General features: G+C 43.3%; 2 protein-coding genes across 3 annotated transcripts in view; both read right to left on the bottom strand.

Moving 5' to 3' along the window:
- Positions 1 to 2554: 2554 nt before the first annotated feature.
- axin2 (axin 2 (conductin, axil)) lies at positions 2555 to 25025 on the bottom strand. 2 transcript variants are annotated; one of them, XM_032586912.1, is made up of 11 exons: positions 24904 to 25025; positions 19181 to 20113; positions 16470 to 16601; positions 12806 to 12908; positions 9940 to 10080; positions 9339 to 9856; positions 8615 to 8782; positions 8324 to 8536; positions 7924 to 8061; positions 7247 to 7405; positions 2555 to 3820 (listed from the first exon to the last, which is right to left on the bottom strand). In XM_032586912.1, the coding sequence occupies exons 2-11, from the start codon at positions 19987 to 19989 to the stop codon at positions 3694 to 3696; spliced, it is 2508 nt and encodes an 835-aa protein (XP_032442803.1). In that variant the 5' UTR covers positions 19990 to 20113; positions 24904 to 25025; the 3' UTR covers positions 2555 to 3693. The 2 variants fall into 2 exon arrangements, with proteins under 2 accessions (XP_032442803.1, XP_032442802.1); XM_032586911.1 differs by lacking the exon at positions 24904 to 25025 and adding an exon at positions 21001 to 21113.
- The window catches only part of cep112 (centrosomal protein 112), a 122648-nt gene continuing 120642 nt past the window's right edge, over positions 24904 to 26909 (bottom strand). The window contains exon 28 of the transcript XR_004342347.1: positions 24904 to 25055. The gene's annotated coding sequence lies outside the window, so the exon portion shown is untranslated. The remainder of the gene's footprint in view (positions 25056 to 26909) is intronic.

The following is a 26909-nucleotide window of genomic DNA, read 5'->3' as shown; positions in this document are numbered from 1 at the left end:
TCTATCTATCTATCTATCTATCTATCTATCTATCTATCTATCTATCTATCTATCTATCTATCTATCTATCTATCTATCCAGTACATATATACTGTATATAAATATACAGTATATATATATAAATAGCGGCATAAAGTTTACCTAACCCTGGGCTTTCTTCAAAAAGATGACCCCATCTAAAATAGCTCTCTGCACAAAAATGGGTTCAAAAGGCCCCTGACAGTGGCGTGCTGCTGAATGAGAGCTTCTAAAGATGATAAAGGATGGCCTTCAAGTGTATGCACTGACCTTTCCTGATGAAAGGAGTCCAAAATGCTATTTTAACAATATCATGATGCCCTTTCAATATGAAAGGCAGCATAAGCAACTCTCTCAACCAATGAAAGTTGAAAGGACGCCCAGCGACAGCGGAACGAGGTGTGCAAGAGGTGTGTGAAGATAAGAGACAGCAGGTGTGTGAACCTATAAAGCCCAACTTATGAATGACTGTGTAAAGTTTTTTTTAGAGGACGTAGCTTCTGCTTGATTCACGTCAGTCCTAAGTGAATGATTTGAAATTCATCAGCTTCAATTGAAAGAGGTTCCAGAAACGGAACGTCCAGTTCGTTAAGAGATTTTTGTGTTGCTGTTCCTGGGAAAAGTCAACTACAGTAGTTTACAAGTTTTGATGGGTTTTCTGGGATGTATTTACACTATTTAAAAGGGTCAATTTTTTTTTATTGTTTATGATAGAATGAATGAGGAAGAGTTTTTCTTAGGGCAGGTTGCATGTCTTCAATTGCTGTAAATTGGCCAGTGACTGAAATTGGTCAGTTCTTCAACTGGTTTTTTAAAACTATTATAAATAGTAGTATTAGTATTGTAATTTACACCTTCAACATTATGCGTTTCTTCTGGATGCCGTATGAGGTGAATGTGCACCTGGAAAACTTTCTGAAACAGGTAAAGACTCCGGATGTATTGCTTAAACCTTGGAAAACATCCAGATGTCTATTTGATAAATTTGCCACTTCTTCTGTCACTTTTTTTGCAAATGTCTGATTTTACAATTTCAATAAACTTCTGATTTTTTTTTTTCCTGCAAATTTCAAAATTTTCAGAAATATCTTCATTTTACTATAAATTTACAACTTAATCATGAAAAACTAAGTTCATTCAAATTTAAAATTTGGAAAGACAAAATTCTAGTTTTTCCCTGTAAATGAGAAATTCTCTATTTGACTGAAATTTACATCCTTTTTTCTTCTTTCTACATGGGCGCTAATACTCAGAATAAACATTTATTACTTTCACGTGTTTGACTAAAAACTTCTACCGATGTCAAGATGCCTTTGGCACATTTTGTTCTTTTATTGTTGTTTGTTACACTTTTCTGTTTTGTTAAAACGAGATGACCTTTTATAAAATCCACATTTCCAAGCTTAGTAGATTAAACCAAAAATTGGTATCGGCCGCCTAAAGTGCAATCGGTGCATTTATTTCTAAATGCCTCCTGGGAAGATTTCTATTGTTATTAGAAACCCAGTGAAACCACTTTTCACATTTCTATCTTAGACTTTCACAGAACGGCTGGACTAAACTGCCACCAGACTATTTACTATTTAAATCACTTCTTTGGTATGACGAATTTTATTTTGGAGCACCACCGCAAAGGGGGTAGATCTAAAAAGGCACTAAATGCAATCGACATCACAACTAATTTCGTTTTGTTTATCTCATAAAATCTTAAGTTTGTTGTAATGTGAAAGAAATCGAGGAGCATGGGGATTTTAACAAGACACTGCAGTGGACGCCATGTTGCTGATAAAACAGGTTCATTCCTTCTTTTACTTTTTGTTTTTTAAACCAAGTAAACCCAACATTCCTACACCTACAGGTGATCCATGTAATCTTAACACCTGTGTCTTCTCCTCTCCTATTGGCTCCTTTTACATCCTTAAACTGAGTGTACCAAGCCGTCTCTGATGAAGTAACGTCTGCTGGATGTTTTCCTCCGTTTCCCCTCACTACACTGACCTGTTAATGTCAAAACCAAGACGCCGCATTTATTCTTCAACCAGCCCTAATCGCTACGCTGCTGATTGTTTTAGGGGGAAGAAGAAAAAAAGTTAAAGTGGATTAAAAACAACGTCTGTATTGAAACAAAATGTTGAGTTCATCAAACAGCAGACTGACTTTATTACCCATTTACCCAACAAGGGTCTGGGAAAGAAAATTGAGTTAAATCCCCTTCCTTCATGGTACATAAAGAGCCACAGGAGGCCGAACGTTTAACCATGTAAATAGCCGAGTGAAATGTACTCATGACAAACTGTATAATTACCAAACGTCTCATTAACACACACTTAACTCCCTCCACCCCCCTCCTCGCGCCATAAAAACACACAGAGGCCCTAGTGGCCAAATTAATGCTGCATGTTTTAATTTCCAGCAGAGAGCGCGTTAAGAGCTGATAATGGATGTAAATCTATCGGAAATTTCTCACAGGACGAGACGAGTTGCACTCTGCGCGGCGGGTGCGCGAGGAAACACAAACACACAGGAGGCAGCTTGCTAATTTGAAAAATAGAGCATTTTAATAAAGGCTACATCTCTTTATAATTACAATAATTAAAGTACCGAGGCATCTTTTTAAACGGGAGCTCTATGGAACGCATAATTTACAGTTTACACGTGGAGCTGGAGAAGCCATGGAAAATATCAGAAAACACAGGACGTCGGGATGAAACGGGGGTACTAAAAATAAAAACGGCATAAAAAATATTTTTTTCTCCAAACATGAAAGGCCCCTTGTAAAAACCAAGGGAGTAAACGGACCCTGAAAACTGGGTAAAAACATGGCAACAACCCATGTACGCACAGTTACTGTACACTCGATGAAAACAGCATGAACATCATCTTCATCTGCAGCTCAAAGTGCAGAACACACACACACACACACACACTGAGATAACATTGGATAACATTGGTGTAAACACATTTTCAGGGGGGAGCTCGAGGACCCGTTTCCTCTACATATGTAGGCTGTCTGTGCGATGCCTGCGCCACGGAAACAAAAGGCACTAAGACGTGACTGATCAAGGCGAGCTGGGCAGAGTCCCAAAGCAGGGAATTAAACATTAATAGCATCTTTGCTTGTTTTTTTTTGTTGTTTTTTTTCCATATAGGAGCCCTTCAGAGCAGATGGGGAACACATCCACAAATAGCACTGCAGCAGTAAATATGTGATCAAACTCTGAGTCGACGCTCCGGCAGAAAAAAAATAAAATTAAACAAAATGACAAAAGGAAGAGAAAGCTTTCCTTTTGCTCTGAAGGGAGTAATCTTGGAATTTTCCAATCCAAGCGATTTGTCTCTGGGATATTTGCAATAAATAGTAATAGATATCTATACAATGTACATGTATATCTGCAGATACATACTAGTAATGTGCTAGTGAGTGCTTGTGGTCAGCACAGGCGGGGTTCCAGGTGGGCTCTCAGTCTCACGGTAAACCCACCGGCCCACATCGCTGACAAGTGGTCGTTCTCCTCCAGTCTCTAGAAACTTCAGCAACACACAGTCCAGGTTCCCCCTCCGTCCCAGCCGGGTCCTTTAATTGTCCCGTAACATCCGTGTCTTCTTCTCTGGCCTTTCGCCAGCGCTCCTTCCATCACCCCACCTCCGGTCCTTCAGTCTCAGCTTAGTGACGGGTCAGTCCATCCGCTCCACCTTCCCCAGGATCTTCCCCTCGTACGTGGGCAGCAAGAAGCCGTCGTCCGACACTTCCTCGAACACGGCGCCGCACTCAAACTCGTCGCTGGCTTTTTTGAAGTAGTACCTGCAGAAGCAGAACAACACAGAGCTCAGCTATTGTTCATATTCTTTACCATTGAATGTCAATTTTTAAACCATAATTCGATCTGGATCCGCCTCGACTCAAACGTAAAGTACCAACTATCCTTGAGCCTCATCACATTTCGATGTAAAGAGTTTTCAGGATGTTTTCAACCAGACTAAAGTTGCAACATTTGTTACATTTTCACCCGGTGCGGTTCACTTTCACACTGCACCGTGTCAGATGAACCAAAACCTGTGCACCCACCTCGCCTGTGGTGGCGCTACACCAAGAACCACTGAAGGAAACAACACAAAAACCTCTGAACAAGACATTCGCAAAACTTCCTTCTTCAAAAAATATAAACAAGAATGGAGTGACATCACATTGTAGGATCTCTCATTTTCTCTTTGACAAAACACCATGAGTCATTTCTCCCTCCGACACTTGTGCTTGTTTTGGTTATATTTACCCAGAATGCCTTGCACTACAGTCCATTTCCCGCTTTTGGAGCTGTCTACGGTCTGCTTGTCGTTCACATGCGCATTCAAACCACACAAGGGTTGACTACAACCAAACCGAGACCGAGGTTTTTAGCCGCTTTTTTTGGTCCGCAGCGTTCGACTGCGCATTCACACCTCGACCCTCCTCAAACAAACCAGAGTCCATGCTGGTTTTTTAATATACATATTAAAAAGAAGTTTGTTAAATCTGTCACCGTGTTGTGACACTATTTACTATGGCCGATAATCAGTGAAAATAAAGCAGCTTCTTCCTGTGGTCCTATTGCTCAGTCAGAAACAACCAATCAGGAAACAGATTGGAGTTTAATGCAGATGTTTCTGTTCCTCCATCACACAGTATCATAAGTCTGTGGCTGCAAGCAGACAAAATGAGAGGACTGCTGTCCCCTCCTCCTTCTCCTGCCCGGTTTATTCCCACAGCGATAAAAAGATTTTTAATAAAAGTGAACCAGGATGACATGTTGATGTCTCAGCTGGCAACTTTATGAATGCAAGTAAAAGAAAGAAAGAAAAAACACAAGCAAGGAGGAGCTTCTCTTCAGCCATGACTTCACCACAGGATAATGACGCAACAACCCCCCAACAAAAAAAACACACACACACCTCCCAAGCCCTTATTTAAGAGGAAGAGAGAACAGCAGGGGTGGGTTGGTTGGAGGGATCTGGGAATCCACTCATTAACTATGTAATGGAAAAACAGCTCAATTTGCCCCATATGTGGGGGTCTCTGGAATGTACGCGAGGTTTAGGAACATGCGATGCGTACAGGAGAGCGGGAGCCCACGTGGTGCAATTAGCACGAGGGTGGTCGCTAATAAATTTTTTTTTTTTTTTTAAAGTAGTTCAGGAAGACTTGAAGCAAATGAAGAAGGAAAAGAGAAGAAGCAAAACCACGCCGACCGTTTTGGAGAAGTCTACGGCAATTCCTCCCGCTCTTTAAATACAAGAAGTCTTCAAAAGAGCTGTGATGTTTTTTCGCTAGGAGAGACAGAATTTCCACTGGAACATGTTTTATGTGGCTAGATCCGCGCCGCCTGCACCCCCCCCTTTTCCAGTTTGCTCTGACATCTGGCACCAATATCGTCTGGCAGGGCCAAGCAGTACTGTTCTTTGTTGAACCGCTGCCATGTTGAAATGACCCAACTCCACACATTCTCTGGCTGCTGTTAAAGCACCGCGCAGCTCGCCTTCCAAAAAATGAAGAAGAAGAAAGGGGGGTTAGAGGGGAAAGTAAAAAAAAGGTGGATGGTATGACACAGGAACTGAGACGGCGAGCCAAAGAGGAAAAGAAGACGAGCGAAGGAGCCGACAGATGTGAAGAGCCGGGAGTTTGTCACATCTGTTGATCCCAAAAAAAAGGAGAACGGAACGCCGTTCACATCTGGACAGGAAGAACTTTCTTTCCTCTCGGTTTCATACCTGTAATTACAAACACAACACCGTGGCCGTGCCTATCCTCAGCACCGTTAATGGTCTAAACACTAAAATGTTTGATCTTTTTTTCCCTTTAATACTCGCTGGATAAAACCAATCAAAGTTTTAAAAAACTAAATAAAAATCTCTTTCTGAAAGTGCACGGTGAGGCGGTGGGCACTCGACGGGGCCTTGTGAAGCGAGCGGATCTGGCATTTAACTATCTGCCTCGCCAAAATATCCATAAAATGATTACAACATGTGTAAACACCGTGTGCATTCAACCCAGCACACACACACACACACACACATACACACATACGGGCAGCGGGAGGAAGGGAGAAAAAGGAAAAAGAAAGAGAGGCCCTGATAGCATCAGTGAAGAATTTGCACACTGGCCATTTGTGTGAGTCTTTGTTGGTTGAAATGAAAGAGGCCGAGGCTTCAAAGCCGTGTGTATTAAGTGTGCCTTAGCATGGAAATCAATACCAGATGGGACCCAAATCGCTGCAGTTCAAACTCTCCCAACTAACCCCTGCGCCGCCCGCCCGCTTGTCTTTCCCTTTTCTGTTGCTCAAAAAGCTAGCCACACACACACACAACACACAAACACAGAAACAAAAACACAGACAGCAGGACTCATCACAGAAATATATTCAGATATTTAGAGGTTAGCTGCTTTATCCAACAGGGTGCAGCTTAATGGAAAAACAGTCATTCCTCTGAACCTTTTTCGCATTTTGACGTTTTTAAACCACAAACCTCAGAGCTCTTTCAAAGGGGTTTTTTGTAACAGAGCAACATACGAAGTGCTACGACCCACCATCCCAGTACTGAGACACGGTGGCGGCAGCATTAAGCTATGGGGGTGCTTTTCTTCAGCAGGGACAGAGAAGCTCAGGAAGATGGAAGGAGAGAAAACTGGGGACAAAAACTGTTCTATATTATTTCTTTTTATATTTTCTAACAACCGAGTGAACCAGCGATGCTAACAGACGTCGAGGTTGCTGCGAGGATCCTCAACACCATTTTTCTTTTGAATTTCACAAACTTCTCTGTCTCTTCTCAGCTTTGTACAACAGTGAAGGCGACTTTTTCTACTGGGACTAACAGCAGACCGTTGACTGCTGCCACCTAGTAACTGGAGGCTTGTTTAATAATCCTAAGGTCCTTCAGACACCTCACCGCAATATTTGAGAACTGTGTTAGAGGCTCAAAAAAAAAAAGAAGAAAAGGAAACCCTTCCACCAGAACAAGAAGCTAAAATGGTGGTAGCAGCATCATGCTGTGGGAATTAATTGCTTCTAAGACCTACAATGGTAGTTTAGAAGAAAGTAACCTTTTAGACTGGCATATTCAAAGTTCAGACCTAAATCCAAATGAGAATCTCTGAAAAAGCTTCACGGTGTGAATACTTTTGCATTCAGGATTCTAACTCTTTAACTCTTTAACTCTCTAACGCCGGCTTTGGTTTGTTGCGTCTCCAGCTCACCTGTAGTTGCCCTTTTTACGGAGCTGCTCCTTGAAGTGACCCAGGGTGAGGCTGTGGCTCTTCATGGTGCGGCGGTACGGGATCTCCTCGCCGCAGAAGAAGTACGTCACCACCGTCTCCCCGCTGCACGCCGCGTGGCCGCCCAAGACCTTCTTACATCTGCCAGGACACAAAAACGGAGACGGAGAGCGTGAGAGAGACGACACGGACACAGGTGGTACAGTAACACCACGACAAAACTCATCCAGATGCTGACTATGCAAGCCTGGAAATATGAGGGATGCCAGCGAGTGTGGGAGTCAGAGTCATATGTGTGTGTGTTATCAATTCTCCTTCAGCTGGGTCCAAGGCTTTGTAGGCGGACTTCAGAGGAGCTCTCTCTGAACTACACCAGCTCACTGAAGGACAGCCAATAATAACAATACGAATAGATCTCCATGAAGAGGAAGAACCAGTCCGGTGGTACCGTGGCAACAGCCTCCAGCACACACATGACACTGATGCACACATTAAGACTGAAAATGTGTGTGTGTGTTGTTCTGTTTATGGTGCGGGTGTCAAGTAGGAAAAGTTAAAAGGGTTTATGTACGCTGGAAGTTGGATGTTAAAGCTCAGAGCAGGAGGAAGAGGAGGAGGAAGAGGAGCAGAGAGGAGGAGAGGAGAGGGAGGCCTCGTACTCTTCTGATTGGAGGAGACCCGGGCAGGTGGAGATGAGGCCAGGGGGACCGAGAGGGGCAGGACCGGGGAGGGCTGACCCCCCTGCGTGGACTGTGACTTGGTGGGTCTTCTCTCGTTGAAGGCTGGCCAAAGAATGCCTGAATAAAAAAGAAAAAATAAGTATTGGTGGTGAGAAAATGTCTTGTTAAAAGTGAAATAATGTGCCTTTTAAATTTTATTTTTTATTTTGTTTAAGTAGAACTAGAACCTTTTTTAATCAAAACAAAAACAAAAAAATTTGCTGAAAAGTTACTTGTACGTTAGCTTTGTCATATTGCAAGATATTTAGAGTAAAAACTAGACCAAACATAGTTGGTAGGGTGTTTTTGTGGAGCAGAGCAGCTCCTCTGGGGTCCGTACCTCTGTTTGGGGGTCTTGGTGGAAACCTCCTCCAGTCTGCGGCAGGCCTCCTCCAGCTGGGACAGGGTGTTGGGAGGGGGTAGGGGCGGCATAGCGGGGTCTTGGATGAAGGGCTGAGCCGGTTGGTGGCTTCGCAGGTGGCCGCAGCTTCCTCCGCCGCCCCAGGTGTGCGTCTGTGTTGACGAGCCTCCGAATTTCTTGGCGCTCTGGTTACTGCAGGACAGAGAGGGAAATGTTTACCGACCAAACAACGAAAAACGACGTGCTTTCAGACTCGCTACGCCTGCTCACCTGTGTCGGCTCTGCCGTTTGCTCTCCAGGATCCACTGGCGAACGTTCTCGGTGGGGTCGGTTGTGTCTGTGGGCAGCTGTGAGATCCCACAGTCGTCCATGCAGCCGTCTGCGACCCCCTCTTCGGCCCCCGAGCGACACACGCGTCTCGATAGGGAGCTGGAGCGCCTGGGAGACGGAAAGATTCCAGTCAGATCTTAAGCTAGCTACATTTCCATTGAGCATAAAACTGCGCAAATTGGAATTACAAAAATAAATTTGCTTAATAGAAGCACAAGATTTAAAAAAAAAAACATACGTTTTTGATAAAAAGTTTTTCGGCTATATTGAAACTTTGCAAAACCGCAATGGAAACACTTTTATAACATAATAAGAAAAATGTGATCTGGTAGTAACATCCAGATCAACAACTGAATGTTACTACTGGTGGAAAAGCCAAAGAAGAAAACAGGAAGTGGTAGGAAGATCACAGAAGAGAATGGTTTTTAATGACTTATCGCTTCAACAAAGTTATTCACATGTGATAACTGGTTTTCTTATTTAACAGAAACACTGCAATTACAAAGCTGTTTTTGACATTAGCGGAATATGAAAGTTTTGCTCACATTTGTAATGGATTCACAGCTAGAGAAAATCTAAGATAATCAGACTGCAATAGCATTGGAGAGAAAGATTTTGAGAAGGTAATAAGAAGGTTGAGCAATTTAATCATGCTCAGACTCACCCCATGCTGCTATCGGTGGAGACGGAGCCACACATCTCTCTGCCCAGACTGCGGCTGCGTGGGTACGCCTGGCAGGACTGACAACGGCTGGCGGCAGAGCAGACGCCCTGCACCCTGAGGGCCGCCTCCCGTTCAATCTGCTCCTTGGACTTTGGACTGGCGTGGTGATGGATGTAGTGGTGGTGGATGTGCTTGGTGCTCTGCCTGCTCAACAGGGTTCTGCTGGAGCCCAGGCTCAGAGCGAAAGCCCCTGAGTCCGGACTCGACACAGGAGAAGCGGACGACCCGGCCCTGGGTTTGCCTCCGCAGGCGTACGGTCGGTTCTCCGGGGAGCTGGAGCGAGGCGAGTGCTGGACGACGGTGGGCGACTGGCAGCCGGGGGTCTTGAGGACCCGAGACAAGTGCTCATCCAGGATGGCCTGGGGGTCTTCATCGGAGGAGCCCGACAGGAGGGCCAGAGGATGCGGGGAGAGCTGAGGAGCGCTAACAGAGATCTCTGAATCCTCTCTTTCCTCCTCCTGGGAGACAAAAGCAAGAAAAAGATGAAATCACAGAAACACGAAAGGGAAAAAAAATGAAGTCCAGAAAGGAGAAGTCAAACCTCCTGAATCTGCTGCAGCCGCTCCTCCAGAGAGTTGAAGGTGTCCTGCTTCCTCTTCAAGTTCTCCAGGCGGGAGATCAGCTGGGCTGCGAACTGCGCCGGCTCCAGGGGGACCACCTCCTTTGGAGGACGGGTCGTACGCTTTAGGGGAAAGAAAGTGGATACATTAGCTTGTGTTTGATTCCCAATCAAGGTAACCTAACTCCACAGCTTTCACATCATAAAGCAGGTAACTGAATATTTCAGTAAAAATATTCACAAAATTTCCTTTAAGAACGGTGAGCAGCTGAAAATTTAAAGATGATCATCAAGAAAATTTTTGTTTTGCATTAAATTGTCAATATCACCAATGCATCCTTTTGGTGTCAGATCACACATAATCGGACCCAAAGTAATTGTATTTGCTGACAATGTTTTCATTTTTCATCATGGTTGTCATGGAAAATTTATTTGAATGTTTTTGGTGTCAAATCATATCCTACATATTTTGAACCATAGAAATCACTGTAATTTTGTTTATCTTCTGTTTCCCCTTCCTGGAGATTTTTCAAAATGGCCACCAGAGTTATAAAGGTGAAAATATATTTGCACTAAAATCAGCAGCAGCTTTTGCCAGAGATGGCCACAGCTAACCAAAACATTAAATTCACTAACCACTAATTCGCTAAACAAGAATTGTAACTAAGCTAATGCTAAACTTTTATACACATTAAAAATTAGCAGAAGCTAACGCTAAACAGTTTATATGAGAAACAGAACCTGTAGGGTTGAGCATCCAAATCTTTATGCTTGTATCCACACTTTAAATATCCTTACAGTAATATGCTGCACTAACACTCAATTTAAACAACCAGCGTTAATAACCAGCCTGCTAACTGGCTCCCAAGGCTTATTTTAGAGGGCGGCGGACCCCGGCCTCAGCTGGTTCCCTCTGTCATCATCAGCAGGCCTCCAAAGTCAGCTCACTTCAAAGACTTCCTCGTCAAATATCAAACACTCAGTAGGGGTGGTGGAAGGACGGATGGAGGAATAGATTGATGGGAAGCAGTGGCTTTACATCTAGGAATAAAAGCCGTGCATCAACAGGGGGTGAAAGAGAACTCCGGGGAGGATAGGATGAGGGATGAAAAAAAAGGAGTAATGGGAGAAGTTGGGATGCAGATATGTGCGCTTTCAGGTTCAAATAAAAAAAGACAGAAGAACTGAGAAGAAGAGATAAAGGTACTAAAACACGGGGTGGGAGATCAGAAAGGTTGAGGAAATTTATTCCCCCACCTCGTCACACACTGGGCACCTTTGAGCTATGGTGTTGTGACAGTGAGCAGCTGAACACATCTTAGAATATTTGCATTTTTCTTTCTGCATCGAGACTTTCTTGATTGTTCCTCCATATTTTTATACTTTTCCTATCTCTTTGTAGTCAGAATAAACAGGGACGGGGGGCTGATTGATGGTGCTGGGAGCTGATGCATTATGGGAATGGCAACCATCTAAAAAAAATAAAGAGGAAGTCAGATGGGAAACAAAAATAAGAACAAAGGCAAGAAGAGCAGCCCCATCTAATCTGTGCAGCTTTTTTTTTTTTTAAAAACCCTCAAACTTCCTGCTTCTTTCTTTTTTATAGATCATAAGTTTATGGTCACGTTTAGAGTACCTTACAAAAGTATTCACACCCTTTAACCTTTATCACAACATAATTACCAGATTTAAACACATTTTATTTAGGATTTACAACCTATATCTAAACTGATGATAAGAAAACCAGCTCAAAGGTGAAATGTGACTCTGGAGGAGAAGCGGAGATCCAGAGCTCAGGTGGGACAATCAGCTGACAGACACTCCACAATGATGGGCAGCTAATGCAGAAAGGAAACCATAAGAAGAAATTTGGAGCCAACTGAAGTAAGAAAACCTGCAAAACACTTCTGACTGTCCATCGTCCAGCTGGACAAGACCCTAAGAGATACAACGGAAGGGTATCTCATAACTCAACTTTATTTTGTGTTGGTCTATCATGTTAAATCCAAATAAAACATGTTTTAAGTTTGCGTTTTTAAAGTGACAAAGTTTCAGGAATACTTCTGCAAGGTATTGCTTTTATCAAGTTTGGTTAAACCCGCTCCCCTCCAGCCTCATATTCTTTTCTCTTCCCAAAAACCTTAAGCTAGCATCTCCCCCCTGACCTGCTGAGAGCTCACATGACATGCTCAGACTCTTCCCTCAGATCCTTCACTTTTATGTGAGATGGGGGTGTGTGTGGGGGGAGGTTTAGGGTCTGTTTGTGCTTGGATGGGGAAGGAAAAGGGGGCCATCTCAGTTGGAAGTTGTCACTTCCCCGTGCGTTTGCTTCATTCATCTGCAGATCAAAGCGCCGCGTTCGTGCGCGTCACTGCGAGCGTGCTTGTGTTTTTGTTGGGGAACCGGGCTGATTCCAGGGCCCCTGGGATAAGGCGGCAGAGATCTTCCTCATCTCTTCCTTATTCTCCATATTTACAGCATCGGCGGGGAAGAAGAAGAAGTAGAAGGGAAAAAAAGCAAGCGCTGGGGCGATAAACAGCTTAGAGACCTCCTTCCTTCCCCCTACAGACTTCAAGGTACCCTAATGGGGGGTGTAGGTGACACCAAAGGTAGGCAGGGGGCTTGTGTTTGGATGTGTGTGTGTGAGTGGGAGGCAGGGTCTTTGACGCCACTTCTTCAGATCTTTGCTGGTGTTGTTGAATCGAGAATGCCAAATACAGTTTGCACAGCACTATTCATAGAAGCGAGAGAGACCCGGAACGGAGGGTGGTATGGAAATTACACTGTGGGACCCGGGCTCAAAAAGACTTCAGAGTGTGTGTGTGTGTGTGTGTGCTTGTGTACTTACAGGGAAAGCAGGCAGAGAGACTTGGCTGTTCATCCTCATGTTTCGTTGCATCTCTCTCTGTAGCTGCTTCTTGGAGCCCAGTTTATATGGAGGGATGCCATCTCTGAGGGGGAGAAGGGAGGAGACATCACAAAGGTCAATTACCCAATCAGATACATCATTAAAGACCGCTTGTTAGCCAAAAGGACGGATCAAACGAACTTCAAGGAAAAAAAAATCTAATTTATTAATTCCTCTTTCAGGCTTAATCCAAGGTTAACCGAGTCATTGTTCTGGTCTACTGTATATGTGTGCGTGTTTGTTGGAGGCGTGTGGGTTTCATCTTCAAACTGAGATAGTACCAGGGATGTTTTATTTGCCCCAGAAATGACACTCATTGTCCCCAAAACATTTTTCAAGACCAAACTCCATCCTTTTCCAGACTCTAATGAACAGGAATCCCCCGTCCATTTTTAAGCTATAAATATGAATGGATGTTCACCAACTTTTTACTACAGTTATTTCTTTACACTAGAAGAGCCACAGACAAGAAGGAGTGAAACAGAAAGAAAGAGCAAACAAAAGAAAGAAACAACAAAAAGAAAGAAGTGGATGGATGGATCCAGTTCTTGGACAATGAAACAGGGAATAAAGTCTGAAGTTACATTCAATTCAATGTTTCCATTTTGTTGTTCCATGTTGATCTAGTCTGTAGAGTGATATTGTGTTCTGACACTTCGTAAATGTTTCTTCCCCAGCAACTGAAGTAAAATCAAGGTTACAGCTGCTTTTCCCGACTCCTTACACCTTTCTACAGAGTTAGCAGATGCAGGTTGAATCTGAATTTCTGCCTGGTACAGAGCTGACTTTAGCTCAGTACGCCTGTGTTAAACAACAGCTCCCCAACCAATCTGAGTAGCACTTTTCTACTCTTGCTTTAAAACACCACATTCATGCGCATGAGCAAAACCCCCCGCTTCCCTCCTCCACCCCAACCCCGTCTCCAAACACACTCCCAATCTTCATTTGGCAAGCTTTGCCGCAGCCAGCCTCTGATCTCGGCACATCAAAAGGCTGGTTTGTAAGATAAGGTAATGTTTGAAGTCTGCGCAGCTGCATTCCCCAGCGTCCAAGCAAATCCATAAATAAGATATAAGCAAAAAAAAAAAATCCAACCCCCCTCCTTCTCGCTCTATCACCGCGCACTTTCTCTTCCCAACCGAGCGCCTCCTCCCCCGTTACCATTTTTCCTCATTTTCTATTTGTCCCCGCTGCCTTTATCTGTAAATGCGATTCAAATGTTTATGGGTCTTTATAGCTGTGACCTACTGAGAGGCAGATATTGTGATCAAGGCCAGAGTGGGCAGGAAATGAGGCGGGGAAGTTGGTGTCCCTGCGGCTCGGCCTTTCAAACTGTGCTGGGCAAAGTACAGCAGAGCAGGACCGTATGTCCCTCTGACTGCTGTAAAAAAAAAAAAAAAAAAAAGGCTTTACAGCTGCCGCCTTTCTGCTCCAGCCAACCCCAGGGTTTGAACTGAATATCAGCGCTTTCAGCTCATCAGTATCTTTAGCTTCGTCATGGTTGATCTGGACGTTTCACCAGCATCATCCTGGCAGATATGAACTAAGGGTGAACTCTGGACAGAGATTCTTCGACTTTCTGTCCCAAAGAAAGACGAGCCCCTCGTCAGGTGAAGGTCACGTGATCATGCTGTGTAAACGAGGCCCACGGCACGTAGCTGGATGAGTTCATACGACATGTGGGCAGCCACGTTCATGAATGATTACCGATTAGCCACTTTTTGGATCAGAGAACCCAAAGAAGGCTGATGATTAACGAGGTTGGAAATAGGGCTGGGCATTTATCGCATCGTTTGTCATTTATCGTGATAAATTCCTCGTCATGATAAGAATTTTGATTTATTGTTGTCATAATGGATTCCAATTAAGGAAGGTGTTTAAAAACCACCAAAAACGTCCGAATTGTCTAGATTGTTAATTTTTGTATTTTCTCCACATATATATTGCAAATACGAAAATATGATTAAATGCAGTTCATATGAGCACCTTAGTGATACAAATCACACTTTTTTATGTGATCCATATCCTACAGAAGCTTATTAGAAGCTCCACAAACACTCAAGAGAAGTGTTTGTGGTGCTATGATACCTTCAGTTGCCTAAAAAAATAGTAGCAAATAGTTCTTGTCATCAGTTATTATCACAATAGTATCACAAAATATTGTGATAAAACTTGAAGTCCACATCGATTCAGATCTTTGAACATACATTACAAATTGGCTGGTGAACAGAATCTGTTTCAGCTTGAAAACACTCTATGGCGTGAACGTAAGTGAGGGAAGAAGACTTATTGTTAGCTATTTTTAGTATCTGTGAGGTGTTTCAAAATGAAGGCAGAGAAAAGCACAGAGATGACTGCAGATATTTAAAAGGAAGCTATATTTCCTACAGAGGGAGAGAATGAAGCAGGATAACAACAGGAAGGCCACCGGAGTCTAGCAAATTACGTCTGGAACAAGCTGGATTTGGAAATGTTTGCGGTCTCAACATCTCTGGGACAACCTGCTACATCATGCTAACAGCACTAATTACTAATATGACATGCTGTCTTTTAATACAGCAGCTCTTGAAGATGAATCTATCTTTTCAAATCTGATTTGAACCTTTACAAAAACTGGTGATCGAAAACCTAACTGACCTGTGACCTGAGTCATTTCTACACTGAAACAGCTGAGAAGCATCAACAACTTAAGCTCCGATAGACATTTGAGGATATTTTGGACAACACCAAAAATAAGAAACATAAGAAAACACTAAACACAAGATTTTAGCAGGAAATACAGTTAAATTAGTCAGAATATATATTTACAGTATATTAAGCAACACAATGGAGATATTTCTGAAATGCTTTACTAATCAACAGGTGTTGAAAACTTTAGTTTAGGAATTTTTTAGGACCTTGCTGTAACTGGACTCTAGTAACCGACCTATTCCTGTTTGTCAGAGATGTTTTTTGCACTACTGGTGAATTTGGGATCCAGAACAACTCGATGAGGATCATTATCGACCCAAATTAACTCCTGTGTTTTATCAGGTGTTTCCCTACAACTAACTCGTCCAGTTTGGTTCTCAGCAGGTTGCTTGACCAGGGTTTCTGCAGAGTTCAAACTCAAATTTAAGTCCTCTTAAAACCTTGGTAAGACCACTGTGAATGAAATTACCCCCTTGTAGTAGTCCCAAGCTTTTTTGCACAAAATGAGCATTATGGTTTGGCAAAAGATGTGAACTAGTGGCAAAGACCAATTTTGTCCATCCAATTAGCTAGCTAGTTATCAGGGCTATATTAGCAGCTAGTTAGCCGCCTCAAGTCACAAAACAGAATGAAAACTCAAATGTTTGCTTCACAGAAAAGTTCTATGAGAAAGTAAAAAAAACTACATAGATCAAATAGCCCTGAGAAAAAGTAAGACCTATGGTTAGCTTACTTAATGCCAACTTACATTATTTTAAATGAATTTAAGGCATTATAAGGCCTTAATTTTAGATACAAGTATTTAAAGGTTTTTATGGATGCGCGGACACCCTGTTGACATACGAGTCATTTGATGTGTTCTGGACACACACATGTGTGTGCACGTATGTATGTCTGATTAACATCCACTCACACACTGCCGTCAGTCACAGACATGGCGTCGTCAGTCAAGGCGTCGCTGGAAACCTCGCTGTCGTTGGTGCTGCTGACAGGGGCGAAGGCGCCTGCATGGTAGGGGTTTATCTGCTCACCTCTCTTGTAGGACCTGGGCAACAACAGATTAATATTAATATCACTCCAACAGGCTGACTGAGGTTCTTAAATCAAAAGAGGTTGGGTCTTTTTTTTTTTTGTAGGAGAGCTGAAATAAATGGGTGGATATAAGAGCGGCAAACATAACGAACAGATGTGACAGGCCAGTGTGGGGCCTGGCAAACTTTGTGGGAAAACTTCTTAAATGTCCCACAGTTTCTCTTTCCACTCCGCTCATCCACCCTCACTCTTTCCCCCAGCGTGCATGCCCCGCTGTGTTTGCATTCTTGCCATGGTACAGGAGGGGGAAAGCGGGTTGGAGGGGGGGCGGGGGGCAGAGGGGGAGTAGCACAAAAAGTTTCGGCTGGAAGCATGGGAGTGTGTCACAGAAGGAAAGAAAGGGGAGAAAAGGGAAGAAGGGGAGGGTCTCGGTGCGGAGGGAAAGAGACACAGCATGACTAAAGCTGCAGCCCCCCCGCCCACCTCCCTCCAGCTCCAGACTGACCTTCAGAGGGGCTCGCAAAGAGTCAGGTATTTAGCACAGCTGGCCCAGCATTCTTCCCTCCCTGCCTCTCTTTCACCCCCTCATTTATCCTTTCTCCTCCCCCCCTTTCATGAGCTGCAACCGTCCTCCCTCTCTCCTCCCTCCCTCCCTCCATCCTTCCTTTCCGCTCCAAAAGCAGGCCTTGTAGTCCCCGTCCCTTGGTTTTCAAAAGGAAGAAAAGATAAAAGTAAAGAAGGCCGAGGGAGTGGAGGAGGAGGGGGTGAACGGCAGCAAAGGAGGGAATCTGAGGAGAACTGACACAAACAAGAAGAGGGGGAGCAAAAGTGACGGAGGGGAGGAGGAGGTCTTGAATCTGTACTGTAGCTGCTGCCATTAAGGGTTTGTTTTCGCTTTTAAGAGAACTTGAGTCGGAAGAGACGAGGAGAAAAAGGGCGGCGCAGGTACTGGCTCCATTCTCTGGTTAGGCGCAGCCCAGGTACTGAAATCAAGCTACACAAAGGTTCTCCCAGCTGTGGGGAGCTTAAACTGAAGCTGAGCACTGCTGGTCAGCTGGCTGCAACATAGCAGCTACACTTTTTTTTGTTTAGAGAGTCAAATTTGACCTTTAGCAGCTAGCTTGTCTATTTAACCACTCAATGTGAGACTTGTATTAGCCTATATACAACAGAATACGTTACCAATATTGCCATAAATTTAAATTGATTGTAATTATGTAGCGTTCCCACCTGTTGCTGCACACTCTGTCAGCCATTGCAGCTTCATTTGCTGTTAAGACAAATTCAGCAGTTTTGAAATCTTTCCAGTCACAAATCAAATGATAGTCATGATGTTGAAACTTAAAGGAGTACCATTCATCCTTGTTATTAAAGGAATACTGTTTTAAAACTACAGTTTGAATGAGATGAGTGATTTATCTGTTAGGCAGCAGACTGCAGGCTAGCCACATTCCTGCTCTGCTTGTCTGCAGCAGATTTGGTAAAAAAAAGTCGCTAGATTCCTTTAATACACACATTGTTTTAGTAGCTGGGAGGTTAAGGCTCATAGGGAGTGGTAGAGACAATATGTGGTGGTAAGGAGAAAGGATACTGTCTGGAAAATGACAGTTAATTATGTTATTACATTTAATAACAATGGTATGAAACCTGAATACTTTCCTGAAGCTGCACACCTTAATCAAAATAAGAACTAGAAAAAACAATCATAACTATAACAACAAACATTAGAAATACTTTCAAGTCTGACCTGCTGATTACAATTTTATACAGTCTGTAGCACATGAAAAGAAACTTTGACTCAACTAAAGTGAATCAAAGATGGTCACTGAAGCTGTAGACTGATGATGGTGGAACGTCTGAGTTTTGATGCATCAGTGAATAAGAAAAACAATATTTTGAGATTTCACCAATCTGATTCTCAATCAGAGCAAAGTAATGAGAACATGGTTGATTCTCATCTCCACACGATTGTTTGGTGGAATAGTTTTCATTTTCTGTTTGAAATAATAGCAATTAAATCGACTCATTAAGTTTTCGTGTTACTGGTATTGGTGAAACAATAACTGAATTCAGCAACAGACCAGGATATTGGAAATACTTGCAAACACCCTGCAGTTTTTTTTCCTCCCAGGCCCTAACTTAAAACAAACAGAGTAGGATAGAGCAAAGAAAACACATAAATGAAACTACCCTCACATCAAAGTGACATCTGAAGAGCCGCCGTAGATTTTTTATCTCCGCCTGAAGGCTTTTGACAGAGGTGGTACAAGAGGAGACATAGCACAGCAATGTCATCATCTATTATTTGCTGGCTGGGGCCAGAGCCAGCCCCTGCTCTGTGAACTTTTCCTCTGGAAGACGATCCGTCACTCTGCGGAACCATTTCAAAGCTCCGGAAATCCAGGCTAGCGCCAGCAGAGGGCTGCTGCTGCTGCTGGAGACTTTTGGAGAGGGGGGGGAAGATGGCCAGAGAGTTTTCTGCAAACTTAGGAGGAGGGGAAAAGCTGTGTTGTACCTCTCTTAGAGTAAACCTTTGCTCTAGAGTGTGAAAACAGGATGCAAAAGGGAAAAAAAAGGGTGCAGCAGACATACCTGTACCCCTTCTCCATCATCTCCACTGCTCTCTGCGTAATGGGGACCCTCTGCCCTTTCAGTCCCAGCAGGGCTTTGGCTCTTAAGTCACAGCTCCACTCCTCTTCCTCGTTGAGCGTGGGCAGGTATCCACATACAACTTTCAGGCTGCCCAAAGAGCCCGGGCTGACGTGGCTCGGGTTCTCCCCGCCGGTCCGAACATACTCTAGATAAATGTCAGAGGTCAGGAACATCTGGTAAGCGTTCTCCTCCATGTCGATCTGGATCTCCGTCTGCGCCTGGTCGAACATGGCAGAGTCGATATGCTGCCTCTTGATGTTATCCCGAATGAAGGTTTTGGTGGGCGGCTTCAGCTGCTTGGCCACCACGCTGTTGTTCTCGATGTAGCGCTTGTAGATCGCCTTGGCGACCCGCTGCGTTTTGGTGTCCTTCAGGTCCATCTGCCGGAAGCCGTTGCAGGCGAACCAGAAGTCCAAGGCGTCCGCGCTCTTCTCCCGCTCCAGGAACGTCCGGAACAGAACGGCGCCATCCTGGTCTCCGAGCAGGGAGTGCAGGGACTTCGTCCAGCGGGAGAGCGGCGAGTCCGGCGAGGCGCTGCCCTCCGGCTCTCCGAGACCATCCTCGTTCCTCCGCGCCGAGGAGCCCGGAGAGCCGGCGAGCAGAGCGGATTTGGGGGCTTCGAGGGGTTTCATCACTGCGGCTTTGCTGGGGTAGCGTGGAGCATCGCCCTCCTCCCCTGGCACCGGGGGTCGAGGGGCATCTTCGCGGAAACTACTACTGGCGATATGGTCCATAAGCGGCCGGCTCATGTCTCTGAAAGCAGCAGGAGATAGAGCAAGAGAGAGCGCTGATCGCCTCCTCTGAGCTCCTACTGTAATCTCCTCACTCTCTTGTGTCAGCGGGGGTGCTTCTCTCAGGCTGCCCGTCTTCTTTCTGAAACACAAAGTATTGATCTAATCACAACCAGATCCGCCCCGACTTCAAAGAGACAGAGGAACGCAGTCAGAGCCTTTGCTGGATTTTACAGGAAAAAAAAGAAGAAAAAAAAAAAGAAGGGGAAAAAAACCGCTGCAGCAGCATTACATAAAGCGGAGTTTCTCTCATCTAACCCAAAAGCAATGGGACTTCCACAGAAATAGAAGAAATAAGGAATCGAGTGATTTAAAGAATGCACTGGATTCACTTCAACGAGACCTTCAAATGGGCAAGCGCTACGCACAGACGTGTCTTCTTGCCCTCCTGTCACTTTCTAGTTTCTCATTCCCAGGACTCTCCCCATCTCATCTGGGGCGACCAAAATGAAGCCTCCCTCTCTCCAGTACCTGTAGGACATCGATCAACCCAAAGAGATGAGAAAACGTGACCAAAATAGTGAACTGGGAGTTCAACTCCCCCTGGCTTTAGGGCGAAAACACTCAAATATTACTTACACCTGAGATTCCTGACCACTCTGTGGTAAATCATTTGAGTTACTTTAATCCGAACATTAAAAAAAAAACCACCCTTTCAGTTTCTCTAATGGAGAAAATTACAGAAAAGTCCCAAGAACATCAAAGTCTCTGATCTTGTGGGGGAGGAATTACTCAACAAGACTCGGGTCGGCTGCTTCTTAAGAAATCTTCTCACGAATATTTAAGTCTTAAACCAAGCCTTTTCGAAAATAGAGGAAAGCGAGTGGCACAGACGCGAACCTGCGCATCGTTTGAGTGTGTAAACTGGGGGAAAGTGGCCAATTTCCCCCCTGAACGTTACTTCAAAGGCACATCAAAGGGAACTCCAATGGGGGCGAGTTTGAGGAGGCACGCAGTCCTCCAACTTACCATCGATCCACGAGTTCGTTTCCCCCTCAAATTAAACTCCACAAAAAGCGCTTATAATCCACATTGCTGGCGTCCAAACACGGTTAGGAACATAGAAGTGCAGTAAAAAAAGGGGGGGGGGGGGGGGGGAATATAGGTTTTTCTCTATTCCTTCCTTCTTCTTTTCCTCCTCCCTGGCGCTTTCAGGTTGCCATGCCGCACCGTAGGTCTCTCCTGTAGGCGACTCCAACACCAACTGAACCGAGAGGCTGGAGCAGCGCACTTCAAAGTGAGGAACCGACTGCCTGGTCCTGGCAGCTGCATAAAAAACAATCGCAGCTTTCTTCCTCCGGAATAAAAAAAGCAAAAGCAAATACCCAACACTCTTAGGTATATCGCACTCATGCGAAGTGAGGGATACTTTAACGATTGTTCGGGTTATTTGGTGAGGCGTAAACTCTTTTTTGCAATATCTTCCCAGATCGCGAAGTTGCAGCTCCAGCAGAGGACCTTATCAAAGACAAGCAATCTTGAGCCAACTCCCTGAGGGCTTGGAGCGTCAGAAGTAACTGATCTGCCGCCTCAACAGCATTGTCGTTACAATCCCTCTATTGCCACATATACTTTAAAGACACTGAGTTTGTTTCTTCAGAAACTCTCACAGATCTTGTGAAATTCAAATAAACCCCACGTACAGTCGTGGAGGTGAGTATTAATACAGAGGTCAGGGTTCCTGAACAGCCAAGTTAGGTCTTCTTTATTCATTTCGGGTATGTAATGAAAAAGTAGCAATGCAAGATAAAATAAAAAAATACATTTTAATCTGCTTGCGACATTCTTTTGACAAGACAGAATCACATTAGTGTCCTTGCAGCGAGAATAAAAGATCTTCTCATCATTTCTCTGTAATCAAGCTGAAAAAACATTATGATAATAATAAATGGCATGATCACTTTACATCTCACTCATTATCCAGGTTATTGAGCAGCATGCTGAATAACCATAACAGCAAGAGCGGTTATTACTCCACAGCTCCCACCAGTGGCAGCATGCAGACACGGCAGATGAGACATCTGCTCAGCAAAGGAAAAGTTTTCAAAACTCTATGGCAAGCTGTTTTAACATCTATTCAATTCCTCTGAAAAGTGAAAGTTTCTTAAAGTAATACTTTTTTTTTGTGACACTAGTTGAACAGACACCAACTCGAGATACTTTTGTCAAGTAACATCTCTGGAAAGTTTTCAAAATAGATGCAGTAATGTTTTTGCTTTTTTCCATTCACATTTAAATGCTTAGACCACCAAACAAATTGTCATATGGAACAAATACAACTAGAGTAAATACAAAATGCAATTCGGAAATGATTATTTAACTGATTAAGATAAAAAGATTTTCCAAATCAACCTGGTCCTAAGTGATAAAGTAATTATTCCCTCTTGCTAAATTGTGAATTACCCACATTTCTGGAATGCTAAGTAAAATTTCCACTAGACACATACAGTCCTGATCAATGCCTGAACCACAGAATCAATGCATTTATTCAACAGAAGGTGTCTGACAACATGAAGTAGGGTAAAAACTCTCAAAAACCAACAAATCTTTCCTCAAGCAAATGAAACTCAAAAACACGTGTGAAATAAAGTTCACCACATCATAAAGGGTTACAAAGCCATTTCTAAGGCAAACGAACTTGAAACAGAGAGCCAGGATTCACAACTGAAGACGTCATAAAACAGTGGTGAACCTTTCCAGGAGGTCAAAGTTACTCCAACACGCATCAACGACTTATTCACAAAATACCCATTTAAAAATGAGACTGAACCAAAAAGCCATTGATGGGAGAGTTACAAAATGAAAAACACTTGACAGTCTCACATTTATCAAAAAGCGTCTTGGTGGTCACCAAACAGCTGAGAAATTATTCAGTGGACTGATGAGATGAAACGGTAACCTTTTGGCAGGTCAGCATTGAGTTCCAAAAACAATAATATAATTTTGACATTCAAACACGATGGTGGTAATGTGATGATCTGAGGTTGCTCTGCTACTTCATGCCTAAAAGCAAAATTCTGAATTTCTTGTGAAAGCAAAATTACGGTTTTGGAATGATCTAGTCAAAGCCTGAACTTAAATATGATTAGCATTCTATGGGACGATCTAAACAGGCCATTAAAGCTGGAAAACTCTTCGATGCGGCAGAATCAAAACAAAGTTCCCAAAGAGAAGTTCGCTAAAGTGATTTAAAAGACTCCTTTCTACAGTAATACTGATCCAGTCAAAGTCATGCTAGTGGGTTAAAAATGAAAGCATCTGGAGTTTTAGAGGAACAAGTACAAAAACTTTGATTGCTGAGTACATCTTGGGTTTCTTTCATATACAACAGCCAAAAGAACTCATATGCCCCACAAATTTTCCAACTATAAAAATTAAAGCTTTCCAGCCTCATATTTTGTTTTTAGTCAGTTATTCATTTGAGCATCTGGATCAGCAAAGATTATCTCTGTTTCAAAACCTCTAATACTCTGAGACTTGTCAAATATAGATTGGATTTTTCTGCATGAAATACAGAATATTTGAAGGTCAGCTTGGAACCTGCTACTACTTTAGTTTTTTAGTAATCACAAGAATAAAGAAGGGTCAGCACTTTGTTTGGCATCTCATTTGTCAGTTTAAATATTACAAATTAGACCTATAAAACATAAACTTTTCCAAAATGTCTTCAGAAGGAGACAGTAGTGAGACAGTGTGGTCTGTATCCTGTACCAAGTATTATTTCTTCTAGTGTCCTGGATCTGTTTCTTATAAATCACAAGGCCTACTTTATAATGTGCTTGCTTTAGCTCTCATCTGTTTGCTCCTGAATGTAAAAAAATAAACATAAAGTATTAAAACGTGTTGGGTTGGATTGGAGGTTCCAACCCAGTTCAACTTAGAACCACATGGTCTTTTATCTTCATAAAAACAAACTTGTAGAGGAAAATCTCAATATTGAAGGTATAGACTAAATGCTCAAATGATTGCCAGACAAAATGGTATTTCATCTAAGCAGCACACGATTCACTCCTCTCAGTAGCTCTGATCTGTTCATAACTTCAACTGCTGATAATATTGAAAGAGAAAAATCCCTCAATGGTCTCAGGGATCCCACAAACATCCACTAAAAGTGTGGATGTTTGTTATCAATGATAGTGGCGTTTATTGACCAGCATCAACAGCGTTTTGGTTGGATCTGTGCAGCTTTTAAAGGGCCACCACAGGGGAGCCTTTGTTTCGCCATGACTGGATACATTCTTAAAAGAGCGTCAGTAGGTGCTTCTGGTCCTTTCTAGTCTCAGTAGACACAGATCCGAATACTACAGTACAAAGACAGCAAACGCTTTGATCAACCCATTTGTTAAAGGTGCTGTGAAACTTTCTCCCTTGATGCCTACCTTCCCATCAAGGATAATAAAAGGGAAATTTCTCTTGCAGAGGGCAACGGTGATGCTGGGATTACTCATCGTTCAAAGGGCACTTCATTGCCTTCAAACTCTCTCTGTTCTCATTCTGAACAAAAAATAAAAAAGCCAAACATCAAACTTACTGTCCCAAGTTAAAGAGCAACAGCTTGTGGTATTTGAGCTTCAGCAGGCGCTTCCACCGACCATCAAGAGTTTGTAGAAAAGCTTGTCTGATCAGAAAATATAAAACATCAGTTTGGCGTGGAATAAAAGAAGAGCTGTGTGACCCGCAGATGAGAGAAACTAGCCTACACAAACTAAGTTTATCTCATAAAAACTATCTGCACATCCAGCTAATATTCGGAGTCCTGTTCAGACAATGTCAGCCTTTGTTAACTTTGAAGGGCCCAGGCTGACCTCTGACAGTAAACACACCAGGGTGAAAACCATCTCCATGGTGATGGCGGGGACCCCCTGCCAGTACCTGGGGCCAGTCGGGCCCTCATGTCCTGCCTTGTCAGCTCCCCGCACGGTTCCTGGGAGGTCCCCACGGGTCAGGTCCTCCCTGCTGCCCCTCAGGAGCTGACCCCAGGTCTGTGCCCGGCCTGGGACCTGGGTTGTCCTTGGTTTCTTCCCCTATAAAAAGACGTTTGAAAAGAGTGCTTCAAGGAGAGAGGTTATGGGATGTTACTCTCCGTTTATAGGGAGATTTTATTACAGGGACAGGTCAAGCTCTGACTTCCTACAAATAGACAGAGAAGGGGACATATAAATCACAAGTAGGCAAGTCTTTTCTTGTGTGCATCAAAGAGTGCCTTGTAAAAACATTCATCCTCCCTCAACATTTTCACATTTTATCACATTACGAATACAGAGTTTAATGTAAGGTTTTAGGATAAAAGAAAGTAGTGCATAACTGAGAAGTGAAAGTTTGTTCTTACAAAAAAAGTCTGAAAAATGTATGAAATGCTTCATAGAAAGACCTTCTGACAAGGGCCGGATCTACAAGGATGTGGATCCCTGGGCTGCAGCCTGTTTTGGTGCCCTATACACTGAGGAAAATTATTTTACTAATGAAAATTACAGTACATTAATAGCAATCTTATATATCAGCAGGCATGAATTGATGCATGCTAGGTTTAGTTTGTCCCTTACCCAATAACTCCATCTTTCCCCAAAAAATCAACCATAATGTTATAATTTTTCAAATACTTGAATATCTTATATATATTCATAAAAATCCCAAAACATTAATAAATCTCACCTAATTTGGGCCTATTAGTTTTATATGAAGTGCAATTTTTGCAAAACATCCCTTCATTAAAAAACAAAGCAAAAAAAAACAAAAAACACCTTTGGGACCCCAAAAAATTGGGGTGCAGTTAACCCTTTCTAAAGTCTGACCCAGCTTCTGAGCACAGCTACTGGCTTTTGGGACCTATCTAAAGCAATTTTGCAATTCAAGGGCTGACATGTATGTTTTATTTGGAAAACAGCTCTAGATTGGGCCACAAAATCCTGGTTAGTTTTAAATCTGGACTTTGACTGGGTCATTCTAGCACATGAATTTGATCATAGTCACCCTTCCAGATAGAGTGAGTGACTATGAGCCTCCTGACTGATTCTCTGTTCAATGCCCTCCTAAGAGTAAGGTGGATACCATGACTTGATAGATGTGCTGTTGTTCCACACTAGTTTGTTTTGTGGATAATGGATTGAGCAGATCTCTGTGAGATGTTAAAAAATTGGAATATTGCTTTATATTCTGCATTAAACTTCTCCACAACTTCCTCTCTGGCCTGTCTACTGTGTTCCTTGGTCTTCACGATAGTGGCTACTTAATTTTTTTTCAGGAGCATCTATTAATATATCACATAAAATACATGACCGTGAGTCACAAGTGGCCTACACCTTCACTGAAAGACGTATCAGATTACAAACAATCAGATAGCTTTGATGGGCGGAGGTTTTTACAACTAAGTAGCCTCCAACCTGTCGCTAGTGCTGCCGGCCGCCTCAGCGGTAGCCATAAACACTCCCCTCGGCATGCCGTCCTCTCTGTGCTGCAGCTCTGTGATCAGTAACTCGCTCTCAATTACAGTATTGTGTGCTGTTCCTTTTCGGCTTGGGGGTTAAACTCTTCGCAGCAACCCCTTTGAAGTGCTCATCCCTTTATCTCGAGCCAGCGCCAAGAATTTGGGGGAGGACAATGGAAAATGAAACCAAGAGGGAAGCTTATGGCAATTATCAACCAGAGCCATGAGGAGGAAGTCAGCTTGCTCATAGAGAAGATAAAGAAAGAGTAGGAGTCTGCCAGTGCAGGACAGGGGGTTACTGTTTCAAGTTTGTTTGGTGTGTACACACCCCGGGAGACAATCGACTGCTGAGAGAGAGGAAATGGAAGACTACCTCTTCAAAGTGAGTAACAACAGGGGGGACAAAAGGCTCTAAAGCTGATGAGAGGAGCTGTGATGGTGATGGTGATGGTGG

The sequence above is a fragment of the Xiphophorus hellerii genome, chromosome 16 (assembly GCF_003331165.1).
Source record: "Xiphophorus hellerii strain 12219 chromosome 16, Xiphophorus_hellerii-4.1, whole genome shotgun sequence".
In the NCBI taxonomy this organism is placed as follows: Eukaryota; Metazoa; Chordata; class Actinopteri; order Cyprinodontiformes; family Poeciliidae; genus Xiphophorus; species Xiphophorus hellerii.
The sequence above is the reverse complement of the archived record's forward strand: the minus strand, read 5'-3'. Positions and strand labels throughout refer to the sequence as shown.